The sequence below is a fragment of the Equus caballus genome, chromosome 5 (assembly GCF_041296265.1).
Source record: "Equus caballus isolate H_3958 breed thoroughbred chromosome 5, TB-T2T, whole genome shotgun sequence".
Lineage (NCBI taxonomy): Eukaryota > Metazoa > Chordata > Mammalia > Perissodactyla > Equidae > Equus > Equus caballus.
This window is the reverse complement of record NC_091688.1, coordinates 84,950,852-84,967,209: the sequence shown is the minus strand read 5'-3', so window position 1 is coordinate 84,967,209 and position 16,358 is coordinate 84,950,852. Positions and strand designations below refer to the sequence as shown.

Genomic DNA, 16,358 nt, shown 5'->3' with positions numbered 1-16,358 from the left:
TGCTGATTTTCTCTCTAGTTTTTCCTTGAATTATTGATTCAAGGAAAATCTATTGAGAGAGGAATATTGAAATCTCCAACTATAATTGTTGAATTATCTAGTTCTCCTTTCAATTCTGTCATTTTTATTTTAGTATTTTGGGGGCTCTTTTGTTCATTGCATTTACATTTCTAACTGTTAAATCTTCCAGATGAATTGACCCTTTTATCATTATGAAGTGTTTTTTTTGTCTGTAGTGATATTTATTATTGTAAAGTCAGTTTTGTCTGATATTGATATAGATACACCAGCTGTCTTATAGTTAACTCTTTGCATGGTATATCTTTTTCTCTCTTACTTTCAACCTCTTTATTTCTTTAAATCTAAAGTGTGGCTCTTGTAGACAGCATATAATTGGACCTTGCTTTTTTATCCAGTCTGATAATTTCTGCATTTTGATCTGAGTTTATTCCATTTACATTTAATGTTATTATTGATATAGTTGGATTTAACATGTAATCTTCCATTGTGCTGTTTGTTTTATATTTGTCTTATAGTTTTTGTTGTTATTGTTATTCCTTTCTTCTTTTATGTTAAAAATTATTTATAGAATCCAATTTTAATGTCTTTGATTTTTTAACTAAATTTTTTAAAGATATTTTTCTTAATAGTTAATTTAGGGGTTATAATATGCATTTTATCTCATCACAATCTATTTCAGGATGGTATTGAGTTAATTCTAGTAAAATATAGCTACTTTGATCCAATATAGCTCCATTTCTTCTCTGACTTTGTGTTAGTATTTTCCCACATATCACATATATATTTTTATAAACACAGCAATGCAGTGTTATAATTATTGTTTCATACAATTTTAAGTCCTTTACAGAAATTAAGAGAAGAAAGCAGAAAAATGTGTATTTATACAGTCTTTTACTTATATATTGCCATTTATAATATTCTTCATTTCTTCCTGGCAGTTTGAGTGTTGTCTAATGTCATTTCCTTTCAGCCTGCAGGACTTCCTTAAGTATTTCTGCTTGCAAGAAATATCCTCAGTTGTTGTTTATTTGGGAATGTCTTTATTTCATCTTTGTTTTCGAATAGTGTTCCCAGAGAGAGAATTGTTGTGAAGAGGTTTGTTTCTTTTTTCTTTTAGCACTTTGAATATATCATTCAACTGCTTTCTGGTCTCTTATTTCTCTTAGGAAGTTATCATTAATTGTATGCTTTTTCTCTGTACATTAGTCATTTTTCTCTTGCTTCTTTCAAGATTTTCTCTTTTTCTTTCAACAGCTTGAATATGGTACATCTAGGTATGGATCTTGTTGGGTTTATTCTACTTGGCATTGGTTGAACTTCTTGGATTTGCAGATTAATGTTTTTCATCAAATTGGGACATTTTCAGCCATTATTTCTTCAAATATTTTTTCTTTGCCCTTTGTCTCTCTCATCTACTTCTAGGATTCCCATTACATGTTTGTTGGTACCCTTGATATCCCACAGGTTTCTGAGGCTCCATTTATTTTTCTCCTATCTTTTGTTCTCTATATTCTTCAGACTAGATGATTTCTGTTGATCTATCTTCATGTTCACCAGTTCAATCTTTTGCCCTCCTCAAATCTGCTGTGGGGAGTAAGGTTTTAAGTTTTAGTTATTATACTTTGCAAGTCTGTAATTTTTCCATTTTAAATACTTTCTCCTTTTATATTGAGATTCTCTTTGTTATATAATTGCTATTATATTTTCCTTTAATTCTTTAAACACAATTTCCTTGTACAATTTTGATATACTTATAATAGCTGTTTTCAAGTCTTTCTTCTGCTAAATCCTATATCTGGGCCCATTCAGGGACATTTTCTATTGAGTGCCTTTTCTCTTCATTATGGATTACATAATGTTTTTGTTAAAAAATGGACTTTTTAAAATAATATTTTTGTAGCAGCTCTGGATTCTAATTTTTTTCTTCCCTGAAGGTTGTTTTTATTATGTTTTGTTTTGTTATAATAACTTCCTTGGCCTTAATCTATGAACTGTATCCCCCATGGTTCTTGCTGCTGATTTCTCTGCTGGGAATGATCCTGTGTCTACATAGCTTAGGTGTTATTCAGTGATTGATCAGAGGTTGTGATCAAACACTTCAAGCCAGTCTGGGCTGATGGAACTGTTTGTGGGTTGGGGAGCACATTCAATGTTTGGGCAGTTTTCAGGTTTAACTTTCCACTGGGTCCTCTTGGGTCTCCCTATAGGAATAGCTTCCTAGTCAGCCAGGAATATGTGAAGAGCTTATCTAGGCCCTCTCTGCCTCTCTTATTTCCATTTTCTGAGTTAAATTTCTTGCTAGACTACCAGTCTGCGGCTCACCCCTGCCAAGGCCACAACTTTAGACTAGCAAAGCAGAACACTTTTCCCTGTTCATTTCCTACAGTTTGCTTTTTTTGTTGACAGCATCAATTGTGTGGGGGTTTTTGGCCTCCTCTCCAAATCAAGTCAGCCCTTTCTGTCAGCAAAGCTGCTGGTTGTCATGACCAGCCCCACCCTGATAGAAATACTGCACTGACAGAGCTGGGGGTGGGGGGGCAATAGGAGCCGTACCAAGCAAGAACACCACAGACTCCTACTCCTCTTATGCAAAGTTCAGCATTTTTTAAATAAATGCTTCTCAATTTGTTATTTGTAATTGCTAGATTTGTACAGCCATGAAATTGTTGTTTTTGACAATTTTGTCCAGCTTCTTAGTTATTTCTTGGGAAGAAGATCTGCTGACTTACTCATTCTCCCATCACCAGAAGTCATGTCTCACCTGGTAGCTTTTAAAATGGCAAGTTCACTTGCTGAAGTTCCACTTAAGGCACCATTCTATAGATCCTTTCTACCGTTTTGGTACAGATTTTGGGTCTCTGGGATTCCGAGCAGTCTGTTCACTATGCCATCCAGTCTGCCCACCTTGCTATACAATCTGTCATCTAATCCTGTTTGATGGAAGGAATTTTACACTTCAACAGTGATTGCCAGTAACTTTTTTGTGTAGTCCCCCTTTTGAAAACCATGTAAGTGGCATCTGATACTGTTTGTAATGCTGAATTTAAGTGAAGTTTATAAATAACTTATTCTGTGATTCTCCTTTGTAAATGAAGATATATATAGTATTGTATTTTGTCTCTTCCATAATACACAATGTTTAAATGGTTAACATTTGTGCTGCAGTATAGCTTTCTGGCTCATGAAAAATGAAAGCTATCAGCGATCTGGGCAATAAGATTCATCGCCAATAGTCACTAGCAACAGCACACAGCATTTTAATATCAGTGAGGTCCGCAGCTAGCAGTAAGAGCTGGTGTAATTGAAAGACGTTTAGGTGCAATCATTCTGCTGTTTGTTCCTTGCCAGGTTCAACATGGGATTGTGTGAGTATTTGAAGAAAACAGCAATTTTTTTTATGTCTTTGAAAGATGTAAAAAGGGTAAATATGTGGTTAAATTTAAGAAATGTGGTAATTTTAAAAATCATGTGGCTCTAAAATAAAAAGGTATTTTATTTGTCTTGGTTGATTAAAGATTTAGAAAAGATACTCCTTGGTTACAAGTGAACCGATAATTCTGGTCTAATGTTGCCGTGGTAACAACTCATGCTGATATAATTGAGAACATCTTATACATCCTGGTTCGAACATTTTCTCCCTGCCATTTTGAGTTGTTCTAGTGGTATTTGAAGGAAGCTACGATAACTAGATTGAAAGAAATTAAATCTAGTTATACACATCTTTGGCATTAATCTGATGTTTACGAGTGATATCTTATGCTGGGCAGTTATGCTTTGCTTCTAGGGGCTTTTCTTTTTAAAACAAAAGAAAGCTCTTTTCATTTTCTGTGTGCTGCATGTTCCAGTGTGTGTGTTTACACCCTCGGTTCTTCTACCTCTAGAGATTAGCATAACTCCCTTTGCTGTTGGATTGTTGTTTTGAGCAATATGTTTTGGAAAGGTTGGTTTTCATCATGAGTGGTAAGTATGCTCTTTGAGACTCTGCAGCTATATATTTTTTTAAAATATTTAACTATAAGAGAAAAAAATATTTTTTAAAGGGGCAGTTGTAAAGCCAAAGCTAAAGTGAATTACATTTTCTGTTGATGCTTTTGCATTTAGGCATTATAGTAATTTGCTTTTAAAATCCATTAAGAACTGTGAATAATACCACTATTAATAGTGAATACCAATAATCAGTTTCTAATTTTCTCTGTGGATTGATTTATTGTATTCATTAAATACTATTCTTATTAATTGTGTTATAACTTAGTGTGTAAAAGACCCACCATGATAAGAGAGGAGTTTTTTAGTATCTGATCCTAAAAATAATTAAAATCTCCTTTTATTGGCTTTGTCATTTTAATATTAATTGTTGTTTGTTAGCGTCTCTTTGATTATATAAAAAAATACTAATCTTGAATAAGATGCTGCCAAAATTTTGTTGATTTATTCGTTGCTTTTAACTACAATTCATTGAGAAATAGGGATTCAATGATGAAATAAATATGTGCATTTTGGTTTTGGAGGCTTTGCTAAAATTTCCAGGAAGAATTTATTTTGGGAAATAATTTGTTAGAGTAAGTACTTTTGTGATAATTAGTTTCCTTTTTTGTTTTTATAATATGATTGTGTAACAATATTTTTTTCTAAACATTTCCAAAAATATTTTTTGAGAAAATGTACTACAGTATGTACTGCAGTTTATCATAGGGTAAAAGCTGTTCACTTTAAGCCAAACCTGCAGCTAAAAATAGATATCCTGTTGTTAGAGTGAGAAATATTTGCTTCGAGCATAATTCATTAGCATCTTTTTACTTAACTAAAAGAAGATGTTTATAAGCTAACCTTTGAATCAGATACATTTTTAGGAGAAGTGTTATATGGTTTTTCTTACAACATAAAAGTCTATTATAATTTACACTTAAAAGATTGGAATTGGAATTCAGAACCAGAGAGAGTTGGATTTTTACTATATAATGATAGAATTCAAAATAGGTGAATCTTTATTCTATAACTGGGTATCACCTCATTATTGCCAATAAATATTTTTTATCCTGCCATATAACATAAACCTCTTCAACACTGTTAGATATTTGTTTATAGGATGATATTAGAGATTAAAAGAACATTTTTACATGTAAAATATTAAGAATCATTATTGTTATTTTCCTGTTAGTAGATAGATCTTTCTGATCTAGTGGTTTAAATTTGGGCTAATATTACAAAATGAACATGTTAACATTCCTTAGGTTTTTGTGGATATCAAAACTGAATATACCTGGTTATTATACTTAAAATGTTAGATTTCTTTGAATCTAGCCAAAGTGTGTTTTCTCTTTGAAAGTTTGGTATATAACAGCATCTTTAGGTAACCACTGTGGTATTCTAGAGGTTTTACAATTGTATGTGTTGGTTTTAACCAAAGAAAATTGTTGCTGCTTCTCTATTGCTTTATTTTTCTTTCAAGAAAGCTATGGATTATTCAGATGGTATTTGATGTGTTTGATCATATTAGCCTGCCCTTATAGCCTTTTCTACCACAGGAATCGTAGTAATCACTAGACATTCTGACTTTTTCAGGATTGTCCAATTTCAACTAATTTTACTCATGTCATAAGTGTTTGCCTTAGCCATTTCAAAATGTGGAAAATTACAAGTGAAGTGTGATTTTATTTGTAAAAATAAGCAAATGGTAGATCTTTTTTCCTAAGTCTATAGCTATACATGTGATATTTATGTGTATGTGGTACTTCTCTAGTTAAAAAGCTATTCATTTTCTCCTTTCTACCTATTAAATGTGAGTTTTCTCTGGGAATCTATCTTTGACCCTCTTTTAGTGCAACATTCTCTCTGAGTGATCTCATCCATGCCTACATCTTCAGTTGTTACCTGAACATTCAAAAGAGAATTTTCTCTCTCCATTCCAAATCTGCTCCTTTTTAATTGATTCTGATTTCTGTTAATGATCCCACTGCCTGTACAGGAACTTAAAACAGAAACCTTGTAGTCAGTCCTAACTTGGTTTTTTACCCCCAAGACATGCACTCAGTCATTAATTTCTATTGATTCTACGTCAGAAATGTCTCAGAAATCACTCAATTTTCTCCGGTCTCACTGACACTGGGAATGCTTTTAGACCAGGCATTCTATGTCTTCTCAACCCTAGTGCAGTAACTACTTCACTGGTCTCTCAGCTTCCAGTTTTATATTCCTCCAGGCCATTTTCCATGCTACCATTTAAAAATGCAAATATGCCCATTTCTTAACCCAGCATGGAAACTTTTAGATACTCCTTGTTGTCTCTAAGGTAAAGGTTAAACTCCTTAGTAGGGATACAAGATCAGTGACCTACCTTTCTGGCTTTATTTGCATCTCTCATAAAATTCTTATTTAGCCATACTATACTACATAATATTCCTTGCTACCTTTTCATAATTACATCTTTTATTATAAAAATTCTGAAAACCAACTATGCTTTTCAGTGCCTCTATCACTGACTCTTTAGAGTTAGATGATTCCCCTCACCCCCATACTCACAAAGCAAACTTGTAAACTATAACAATTATTTACATTATATTGATATTATATATTTGCATGTTGGTTTTCAATCTCCAAACTTTGAATTCCTTAAGTCGAGGATAGTGCCGTGTTCGTCTGTGTATTTCCAATAGTTACCCCAGTGCCCCAAACATAGTAATGAACTCTTAAATTCTTGTAGAATAAATGAATGGCTAAAAATTATCCACTTTTTGCATATTTGAACACTTTTCTTACATTATCAATGAAAAATAACAGTCGCCTATTTTTTTTTGGTTCATTTGCTTATTGGAACATAACCAGCATCATTATATCAAAATCCCAGATGAGAACTCTGATTGGCCTAGCTGTAGCTGAAGGGAAATCTTCAAAGACGAAGGCATTAACCTGCTGTGAATTACAGGAAAGTTACAGACTTGAGCACAAGCATTTAATTAATTCCCCTTTCTACATCTATATTTTCTAGATTGAAAATATAAGAACACAAAACTGGAAAAACGGTGTATCAGTCTTGGAATTAAAGAAGGGTACTTACACCCACAAATATACAGTATCAAATTGAAAATCAGACAGCAAAATTTAACTAAAGGTTTTACTTTGAGTAGCTTGCCTTTATGGAAAAGAAACAGGAGTTTCACCTTCACTAACGTGGAAGGATGAGGCTTATAAGAAAAACTGTGGGGGAGATGAGTAGAAGATCCAACACTGCTGGTTACTTTCATTTTAATACAGTTACAGTGGGACAACCAAGAATTTGTTAGGCTATTCCAAGTTGAAAAAGTGGCTTTTCTTCTTCCAGATGTGACGGGGCTCTTCCCTGAAGTGGTGGGCATCACCACCAGCAAGAAACCTTATAGTCCTGGCTCTATTCCTGTCTGAAAGTCACTAGGTTATTTAACTGATAATGTAAATGTGTGTCAACTAAAAGATCTGAGAAATTGATTCTAACACACCCAAGTAGGATGTGAGAGGATCCACTTTATTTGGGGGCATTTGTAAAGATTTGAAAGACTTCTCGTTGTTCGTGAATGAATAAACAAGAAAAGCAACAACATGGAGCCTATAAAAGAGAAGATTAAAAGATAAAATCACAGCCTTCAAGAGGAAGACAGTGAACTTTTGATAGAAAATATTTGGGGGGATAAAAATAAGATATTATAGATAGTATTTGTGTTGAATTCCTAAAAATTTCAAGTGAACATTGAATCTGTGAAATAAAACATGAAAAATAAGAAGATAAAACAAGAGGCTAGGATGAAAAGAGAACTGACTGAGAAGCAGGAATGGAAAAGAAGAGCAATAGTGACATGATAAGGGAAGGTTATAAGAAAATGAACCTGGCATTTGCAGAATATAAAGCTGCATTAGAAGCGTTAAAGAGCAAAATAATCACTACAGGAAAATAAATTAATGGTGTGAAAACTAGCTTGATAAAGCCTACCAGAATGTAGGGGGAATGGACAGGATAAAAATTATGAGGTGAAAACTATGTTAGATGAAAGTAGGAAACTCTACAAATTGAATGAATAGTACTCCTTCAAAACGGATAATGACTAATAGAACAGAAGCAATAATAAAAAACATGATTCAGAAAAACTACTTAGTTGAAGAAAACCTGAATCTACAGATTGAAAGAGCTCAAAGAGCTCATTGTATTTTGACAAAGATTAACAAAAACACCAACACTTAAATATATCTGATGGAAGTTTTGATTCAAGGATAAAAAATGAATTCCACAAACATCTAGGTCTCTTTGCATCTTACAATTTAACACGGAGCTTGTCTTTTAAAGAAAAAAAATCCAAAAATTGGAGATTAGATAATTTGAAAATTCTTCTAAAGCAAAAATTACTGAAGATACAACAGCACCTAGAAATGCTGAATAAAATATAACAAGCATCCCTTTAAATGAATAGCTAAACTTACAAGAATAGAAATCCTCAGTGTGCAAAAGGTGAAGTGGTAAATGAAAACCAGGCTTGTAAAGGGGAGCATATTTTGACTACCCTGAGGAGACATTCATACCTCAGTAACCAAAGGGCTTTCGTTTTAAGTGGCCTCACAGAGACAAAAGACAAGGTCTTTGATCCATAAACTTGGGATTTCTTAGACTCCTAAATAAAGCCTGAATCCTCAAAGGATTGTAGCCTCAGTGAAAGCATAGATTAGAAAATAAAACCTCTCCACTGACAGAGGGAGAAAATAAGGAAGCTTGTATTTCTTGGCTTAGGTTCCTGGGGACGGGGGAGGTGTGTGTGCGCATGTGTGTGGGATGCCTCTCCTGAGAATTTGTAATCAACTGCTTCTCCTCCAGTAGATTTCAGGGTTTAATCTGTATTAACTGTGTCGTCTATGAATGGCCAATAAAATAAAATACATTATTGTTAACAGTCCCAGGCTAAGTAACATCCACTGGATGCCAGACAGAAGCTAATACAAAACATATCCTCAAGTTAAGCCCTGTAGGTTTCTCACAGATAAAGCCCCACTGAACTTTGAGTTCACAATCCAAAATCAAAATAGATACATACACACACACAAACAAATCTACTATAAATGATATTCAGCAGGTACAATAGAATTAGACCCTCCAAAGAATGTCGGAGAGTAGAATTGTCACATACAGGCTACCATTTTAAATTAATAATCATGTTAAAAAATATATGAAATAAGAGAAAAAAGTTGTATGCACCTCTAAAATAGCCTCAAAATATCTAAAACAAAATTGACCCAATTATAAGGAGAAGTTGTAAATACATAAGATTTATAGATATATAGAGAGAATCCTAGTAATTGAAGAGTACGCAAATATATGGAACAGTTAGAAAATTGATTTTACAACTAAACATATTCAAAATATTTTGAAGAATTGATATATATGCCGTGGTCTCTGACCACAAAGCAATTAAGTTTAATCAATAATAAAAGACTAATTAAACAAATGAACACACACAGATGTTATGTTTGGGGATGTAAAAAATTCAGATAACTCTCAGGTCAAGAATTGGGTCATAATATAAATTTAAAATTCAACTGTGCATCAAGACTTGTGGGATGCAGCTAAAGTAGATTTAGAGACATATTTTTAAATGCTTATATTAGGAAAGGAGAAAGACATTAAGTAAACAAGTTAGAAAAAGCACAGCATGGTTAATCAAAAGAAGAAAAACTAATAAAGACATGAGCAAAAATCAGTGGAATAGAAAGTAAAGACACAACAGAGCCAAAGTTCATGGAAAAGACTTAAAAGAACTGATTAGAACTGTACCTATTTGAGATTTAATCATAGTTAAAATCTTTATTCAAAACTTAACAAAATTAGGACTGGACAGTTTTACAGTCAACTTTTAAGAAATACTCAAAAAACAAAAATTTATGTCTTGTACAAAATCTTCCAAAGAACTGAAAAGGAGGAGATATTCTTAAATTAATTTACTAAGTCTAGTGTAGCTTTGCAAGTAAAGTATGGGAAAAGAAAATTAGTTAGAAACATTTTCTCTAAAGTTAAGAACAGGAAAAGGGTGCTTATTATCTGTTTCTGTACAATATTGCACTGTTAATCATAATCTGTACAGTAAGACAAGAAAAAGATGGAGGGAACAAAATTGTCATCATTCACAGTTGATATGTGATTGCCTTCATAGAAAATTCAAGAGACTCTACCAATGTCATTTTAGAATTAATAAGAGAGTCTGGCAAGATTGCCAGGTAAAATCAATACGTAAACATGAACTATGTGCTATACATTAGCAACGGATAGTAATTTTTAAAATTATCCCCTTTACAACAGCAACCAAAGTTCTAAAGAACCTAGGAATAAATCTAATAAAAGAGTGATTAAAGACGTTTAGGGGAAAAAATTATAAAATTCTGAGATATATTTACCTAATTCTTAACAAGAAGATATGATTTCATACCCATTAGAAAGTCTAATAGTAACATATTTTGTTGAGGATAAGGATCATCAGGGATATAGTACCAGTATAAATTGGCACAACCATTTATTGAGCCACTTACTACTATCTAGTTAAGTTGAAAATGTTCATATCCTGTCATCTAGGGATCCACTCCTAGCTCTACACTGTCTGCTAATAGGACAGAATATTTGAATTCAGAATCAAATGGAAAATCTTTAGCATGGGATTGTGGTAGATATAATATTCCTCCAAGAACAGGTCTCAGTGAACAATTAAGGAGGTAAAGTGCATTTCAAAGATTCCCTGGGTCATTAGTTTTATGACTATAAATTTAGTTTAAGTTTTTATTACAAAATCCTATAGGGAACATCTCCAGTCAAACATGGCTTGGATGGCCTAGAAAATCTACGGCATCCCTAGATAGAGAGCAAGTTGGGAGAGAAAGCATGTACATGTGATTAGTTGTGAATGAGCGCTATGTGGATTCATAGTGTATCCATCTGTTCATGTAGATACTAGTAAAATAATTAATGTATGTATTTCTATTATTTGATCATTTAAATATATGTCTCACCAAAAGTGTTTTTTTAACAGTTTAGTGAAACAGTCAATTATACTGTTCACTTGTAACCAAGACTTGACAAAGAATTAACTATTAAGAAAGCGTAAGGAGAGGAAAGAAGAGTAAAATAAATATCGCAATAGGAAATGTGGCTTTTATGGCCTATTATATTTCCAAACATTCATTCATGTGTGACTTTGTGCAAGTCTGATACCTTAGAAGATAAAAGTAGACATGGTCTCATCCACTCTACTGCTCAGATACAATTGCAGTAATTAAAGGTTTTTTAAATACCCACTATCATTTTTAAAGTTAAAGTGAATTTGCTTTGAATGAACATGCTTGAATATGGTGAAGCAGATAATGTGTCTGTTCAGCAAAGTGAACACAATTGCTCCCCAGATTAAAAGGATAAAGTATGATATTTCACTAACGCTATTCCAGAGTAGGGTTTTGGTTGATTAAAAACGTATACATATCCAAAGAATTTGTTATAATCCTTATATAAAACACTGTTGAATATGTATGCTCAAGTATTTTTCATTCTGTTTCTATGTGTAAATATACTAATGAACATATATGGATGGGTAACTTATTGCGAGTATGTTATTTTATGTTGTTTAATCTGTTTATTCTTTTTGATCAAGCACGCAAATCATCAGAAGCATCTGGTAGGAAACCACTTTTTACAGAATAATTCTGTTGCTTTGTTACTATAAATTGGATTTTATGAGTTATTTTGTGGCAACTAGAATGTTTTATATTTAGTTTATCGAGAATATTTGTAGTAGAATGTGTGTGTTGGGTGATATTCTTAGAAAAAGCGAACATAGAGCTCTAAAGAGGTGAGTGTTTAAAGTAGGGGTGACAGAGGACAGACTATTACACTCTACTAGATTTATACTTCCCAGAAGTTTTGGAAGGGATTGTACTGTTCTCTCATATTTGTTGGTAGAACTTGGTGTTTTCATAGGTATTTTACCCCAGTTTTCATCCTGTTTTGTGCTTTCTGATACACCCTAAATAACTCTTAAATACAATAATTTCTTTATTAAGGTAAAGAAGGAAGATAAAAAAGTTTAACTACAAAGAGGTTAGGGGGCCCATGAATTATAATCTGTTCAGTAAAAAAATTTTAAACTATTATTACCAAAAAAGATACTATTAAGAAACATATAATTTCTTATAGGACCTAATACTTGCTCTTTCCCTAATAGAAAATTTTAGAGGAATAGCCCCTCTCTTATACCCTACATAGATAGTTATCAAGGTTTAAAATACTCAAGCCTCTAATCCCCACCCATATCTCTCTTTACTCCATCTGGCTCCCCTCTTCCTTAGCAAGTGATCTTGCTTCCTATTTCCCAGAAGAAATAGAGTCTAGCAATTGTGAATAACTCAGATTACTCCTGTTCCTTCCCACACAAGGAAAAGCATCACCATGGCAAACAATTACCTCCATGATTGAGTACCTTCTTGCTGATACACGTCACCACCCACTGCTGCTGTACACTTCTACCTTTTGCTGCAGCAATCACAAGTCACTTACCATTTCCTGGATAAACAATGCTCATGCCTTTTATACAAGATCATCCCAGCCCAGAATGTCTTCTTCCTGAACTTCATCTGCCAGAGGAACTCTTTATTTTTCAAGATTCAGCTCAAATGCTGTGTCCTCTATTATAAATAGCCTTACCTTACTACCCAAGAATTTTCTCTTTCAAGCTCTTTTGGCACCTTATAATTTCCTTAGTTGTAGTCCTTATCTCATTCTGTTGTAATGGTTCACCTCTCTCCCCATTAGCTTCTCATCTCCTTATAGTGGAGATATGTTTATTCTTTGTATGTTCCCAGAGTCTAGCTCAGTTTCTGGCACCACTAAACAGTACTCAATAAATGTTGTTGAAAAGATTGTTAAACCAGCACCAAGGAAGTAAAATGCCTGAAATATTTACTAGTGTCTTTCAGAAGGGAGTTAACAAAGTGCTATAATTCAAATTGTCTTTCCTATAGTAGAGTTTCAAATAAATAACAGAAGTACAGAAATGGTATTACAATAATTATAGGATATGTATTTCAATATATGCTACTTAATATTATTAGCACTATTGCTATGAGGAGTTAAAATTTTTCTTAGTTGTTTTAATGAGAATTAGAATGGTACTGATTTGGGCACTAAACAATAATTATTGATTTTATTTCTTTACCGTTTAACTTTAAAATGTTCTGTTTGAATATGTGCAGTCAGATTATTGAGTTTCTGCATTAATATTTTATTTCTGTACATAATATTCTAAGAAAATGTGTATAGGTGATTTCATGCTAATATGTTGTTTTTATGAGTGTCATTTAATCATTGTTTAATTTATTTTTTGGATACAAGCTTGCTCCTCTTCAGAAGTATCTGGTAGGCAACTACTTTTTAATAAAACAAATGTTACCTTTAAGACTTTTTATTCAGTTGTTTGCAAGTTGTTCTGCTCCCCAGAAATTTATATTTTTATAAAGTATGCTGAGTTAATAAAATATTTTAGTTGATGGAGAAAATGGCTTGTTGAGTTTTATCTATAGAAATGATGTATATTACAGTTCCTTGTGTGATATTTTAGAGACAACAAATATAGCACTGTGAAGTAGTAGGAGGTGTACAGGGTAGCAGAAGACAGGTTACTATACCCCACTTAACTTAGATAACCCTGGTTAATCATTGGTTTTTGAAAGAAAATATACTGTTGTAAATTTTGAATAAAACAGCTAATATTTTAATTGGGTATTTTCCCTAGGAAGTTTATATTCTATTTTGTTTCATTTTCTGTTTGTTTCTTGTCTATTTTTCTGACATTCATTAAATAAAAGTTAAGTAAAGTTGTGCTTTTATTGTAAAACAGGTATAAAAGAGGGAGGTGACATCTCATTGCACAGAGGCTGGATAATTCAACATCTGGAGTAGTTGTAATCTATATAGGAATAGATTTCTAAACTCTTCTTACAAAACATGAATGATGACCTCTTTTAAGCAATGGATAATGGCATACTATAACTAACAACATGCTCTTTTTATAATAAACAGTAATCTAGTTTACCTAACACAAAACCCAAAAATGCCTAATAAATAAATTTACTAAACGTAGTTAGTGAAATGTTATTTATTATAGAATTATCTGAATAACATGGAATAAAGATATGCCATACTTGAATTTTTAATAAATTTTCCTACTGTTTAAAATGAACTTTGTAATCCAATTTTTAAACTATGTCCTGTGGATAAACATATTCAAAAATATTTTGAGAGTGATAAGAATTGTTTCTTTACGTACTTGTGGAAATGCATAAAAATTGTCACTTTATTTCTTCTTTCTTCATCTTATAAATGTGGATAAACATTCCTACAAACCAATCCTGGGTGAACATATAAATTCTTTTGGTATGCTCATTTCTTTAGAATGCACCGTGATTAGACTCCTTAAATGATACCAACTGAAGAGAAAATAAATTTATTTGGAAAATAAATATAATTGAAATGTATACTCCTAGGAAGAAAGTGAGTTAGTTTTTGGTGTGTCCTTCTCATTTTTATAGTACCTCGTTTGCTCCAGTACTGACCAATACAGAACAAAATATATTTTCAGAAAAATCCTTCACTGAGGTATTTTTTCCTAAGGAGAGTTACTAATCACTCTTTGATGCTTTGTAGATAAGTACCCATGATCGCATAGCTAGGAAGTATTGGAGCCAATATTCTAATTCAGATGTGCTAAGCTCCGAAACCTGTGGCTATTTCAGGATATCACAGTGGTTTAAATGGTAAAATATAGATATGGCTTATGTATTAGAACACAACAAGAAAACTAAAAAATTGAGAACTTCAGGTATATTTTATAGGGAACTCTGGATTGAATGTGCTGCCGTGTTTGAATTTTGTCTCTCTCTCTCCTACCACTCATTTTATTAATTAGCTGCCAACACCTTATGCCAGTGGATAAAAATTTTGGAAATAACCAGAGAAAAGCATTTAGAAAGTTAAATTCACCAGTGAATTTAAATGCAAATAATAAAATAATAAAGTGCAAAGCAAGTATGTGTGGTTCTGGATTACCTGTTGTTTTAGAATCATAATCCAGCATATTGTGAAAGATTTTATTTTTGGTGTATATATTTATAAGATGTATATTTTAGCTAACTTATATTTTTACAAAGAGTTAACTAGGTTCATCTTTGCATCTAAATAGTGCACATATAAACTAGATATTTCATATGTATATATATATACATATATGACAAAAAAGTGTTTCAGGAACAGAATTTTCTTGGAAATTTAATGACATTATAATTAATGCTTATCCTTACTCTAAAAGGGAACTGAAATAATTGAAATAATTGACAAAATTTAATATCTTTGATTCATACCCTTTTCTGATAATTTTCAAATAAGACCTTTATGAGAAGTATTTACTTTCTACAGTGTAACTTGACAGTAAACTTGGGATATTGATGAGTACAGAGAATATTTCAGAGAATTTCCTCAATATCCTATTAGTGAATGAAATTAAGTAGCATTTGAAATTTTTCCTCCAGCTCATTCACTAAGCAGGAAAAAGGAAATTTTCTTTCAATTTGGCAAATACTACCAGTCCTTCCTTTGACCAGTTACTTTTTTCTTAACTCCAGATCCACTTAGCAGGAAGTGACAAGAGAAGCTGAAACAGGATGTTAGGGATATTTTTTTCTTTCCCTGATTCTCTTTCTTGTCTCCAAATTATCTATACTCATGCAGGCATCTGGAGAGTTTATACTGCAACTTGATGTGCAAGTTCTATAAATAGAAAATAACTAAAAATATTTTTCAAAAGAAATCAGAGGTATATTTTGGAAATCACAAGTTGTTGTTTCTTAAAAGCCACAGTTGCATTTAGCAATAAATTATGTTTGTAATTTACTTCATAGCTGACACTTCTCAGTCAGTGCCATGTGCAGATATGTCTGCTCCACACACACACACCCAAAAAAAAAATCTTGCTTATAAAACCACTCTTCAGTTGCAACTAGTAACTTGTAGAAGTAAGATGACTTGAACCATCCTGAACCTGAAGAAATTGTAAGAATTTTCCACCCCCAAATCCACCCTTGGGAGGAACTAGATCATATTTGCATAATTATGTGCAATTATTTGATTCATTGTTTTGGTGGATGAGATTTTCATACAACGGGAAGATTCTAATTTTAAAAATTGTTTTTCTCAAATTTTCTACAAGTGTTTTCAGATTATTTTACAGCAAATACAAGTGACAGTTTATATAAAGTAGTAATAATGTCTTCAGAAATGCGCACTCTAGTGTTAC

The 16,358-nt window shown here is 32.4% G+C and overlaps 1 protein-coding gene across 8 annotated transcripts in view; it reads left to right on the top strand.

Moving 5' to 3' along the window:
• Positions 1 to 16,358, top strand: part of PRKACB (protein kinase cAMP-activated catalytic subunit beta) — a 131,949-nt gene that overhangs the window by 75,559 nt on the left and 40,032 nt on the right. The window contains exons 1-3 of one of the 8 annotated variants that reach the window (XM_014740184.3): positions 3,084 to 3,386; positions 11,667 to 11,690; positions 13,403 to 13,426. The exons of 2 other annotated variants lie outside the window; for them this stretch is intronic. In XM_014740184.3, the coding sequence (XP_014595670.1) occupies positions 3,377 to 3,386; positions 11,667 to 11,690; positions 13,403 to 13,426 (58 nt within the window). In that variant the 5' untranslated portion in view covers positions 3,084 to 3,376. Of the gene's footprint in view, positions 1 to 3,083; positions 3,387 to 3,571; positions 3,982 to 11,666; positions 11,691 to 13,402; positions 13,427 to 16,358 lie in introns of those variants that run through there. 5 more of the 8 variants (XM_014740185.3, XM_070267423.1, XM_023641770.2 and 2 more) reach the window with 5 other exon arrangements.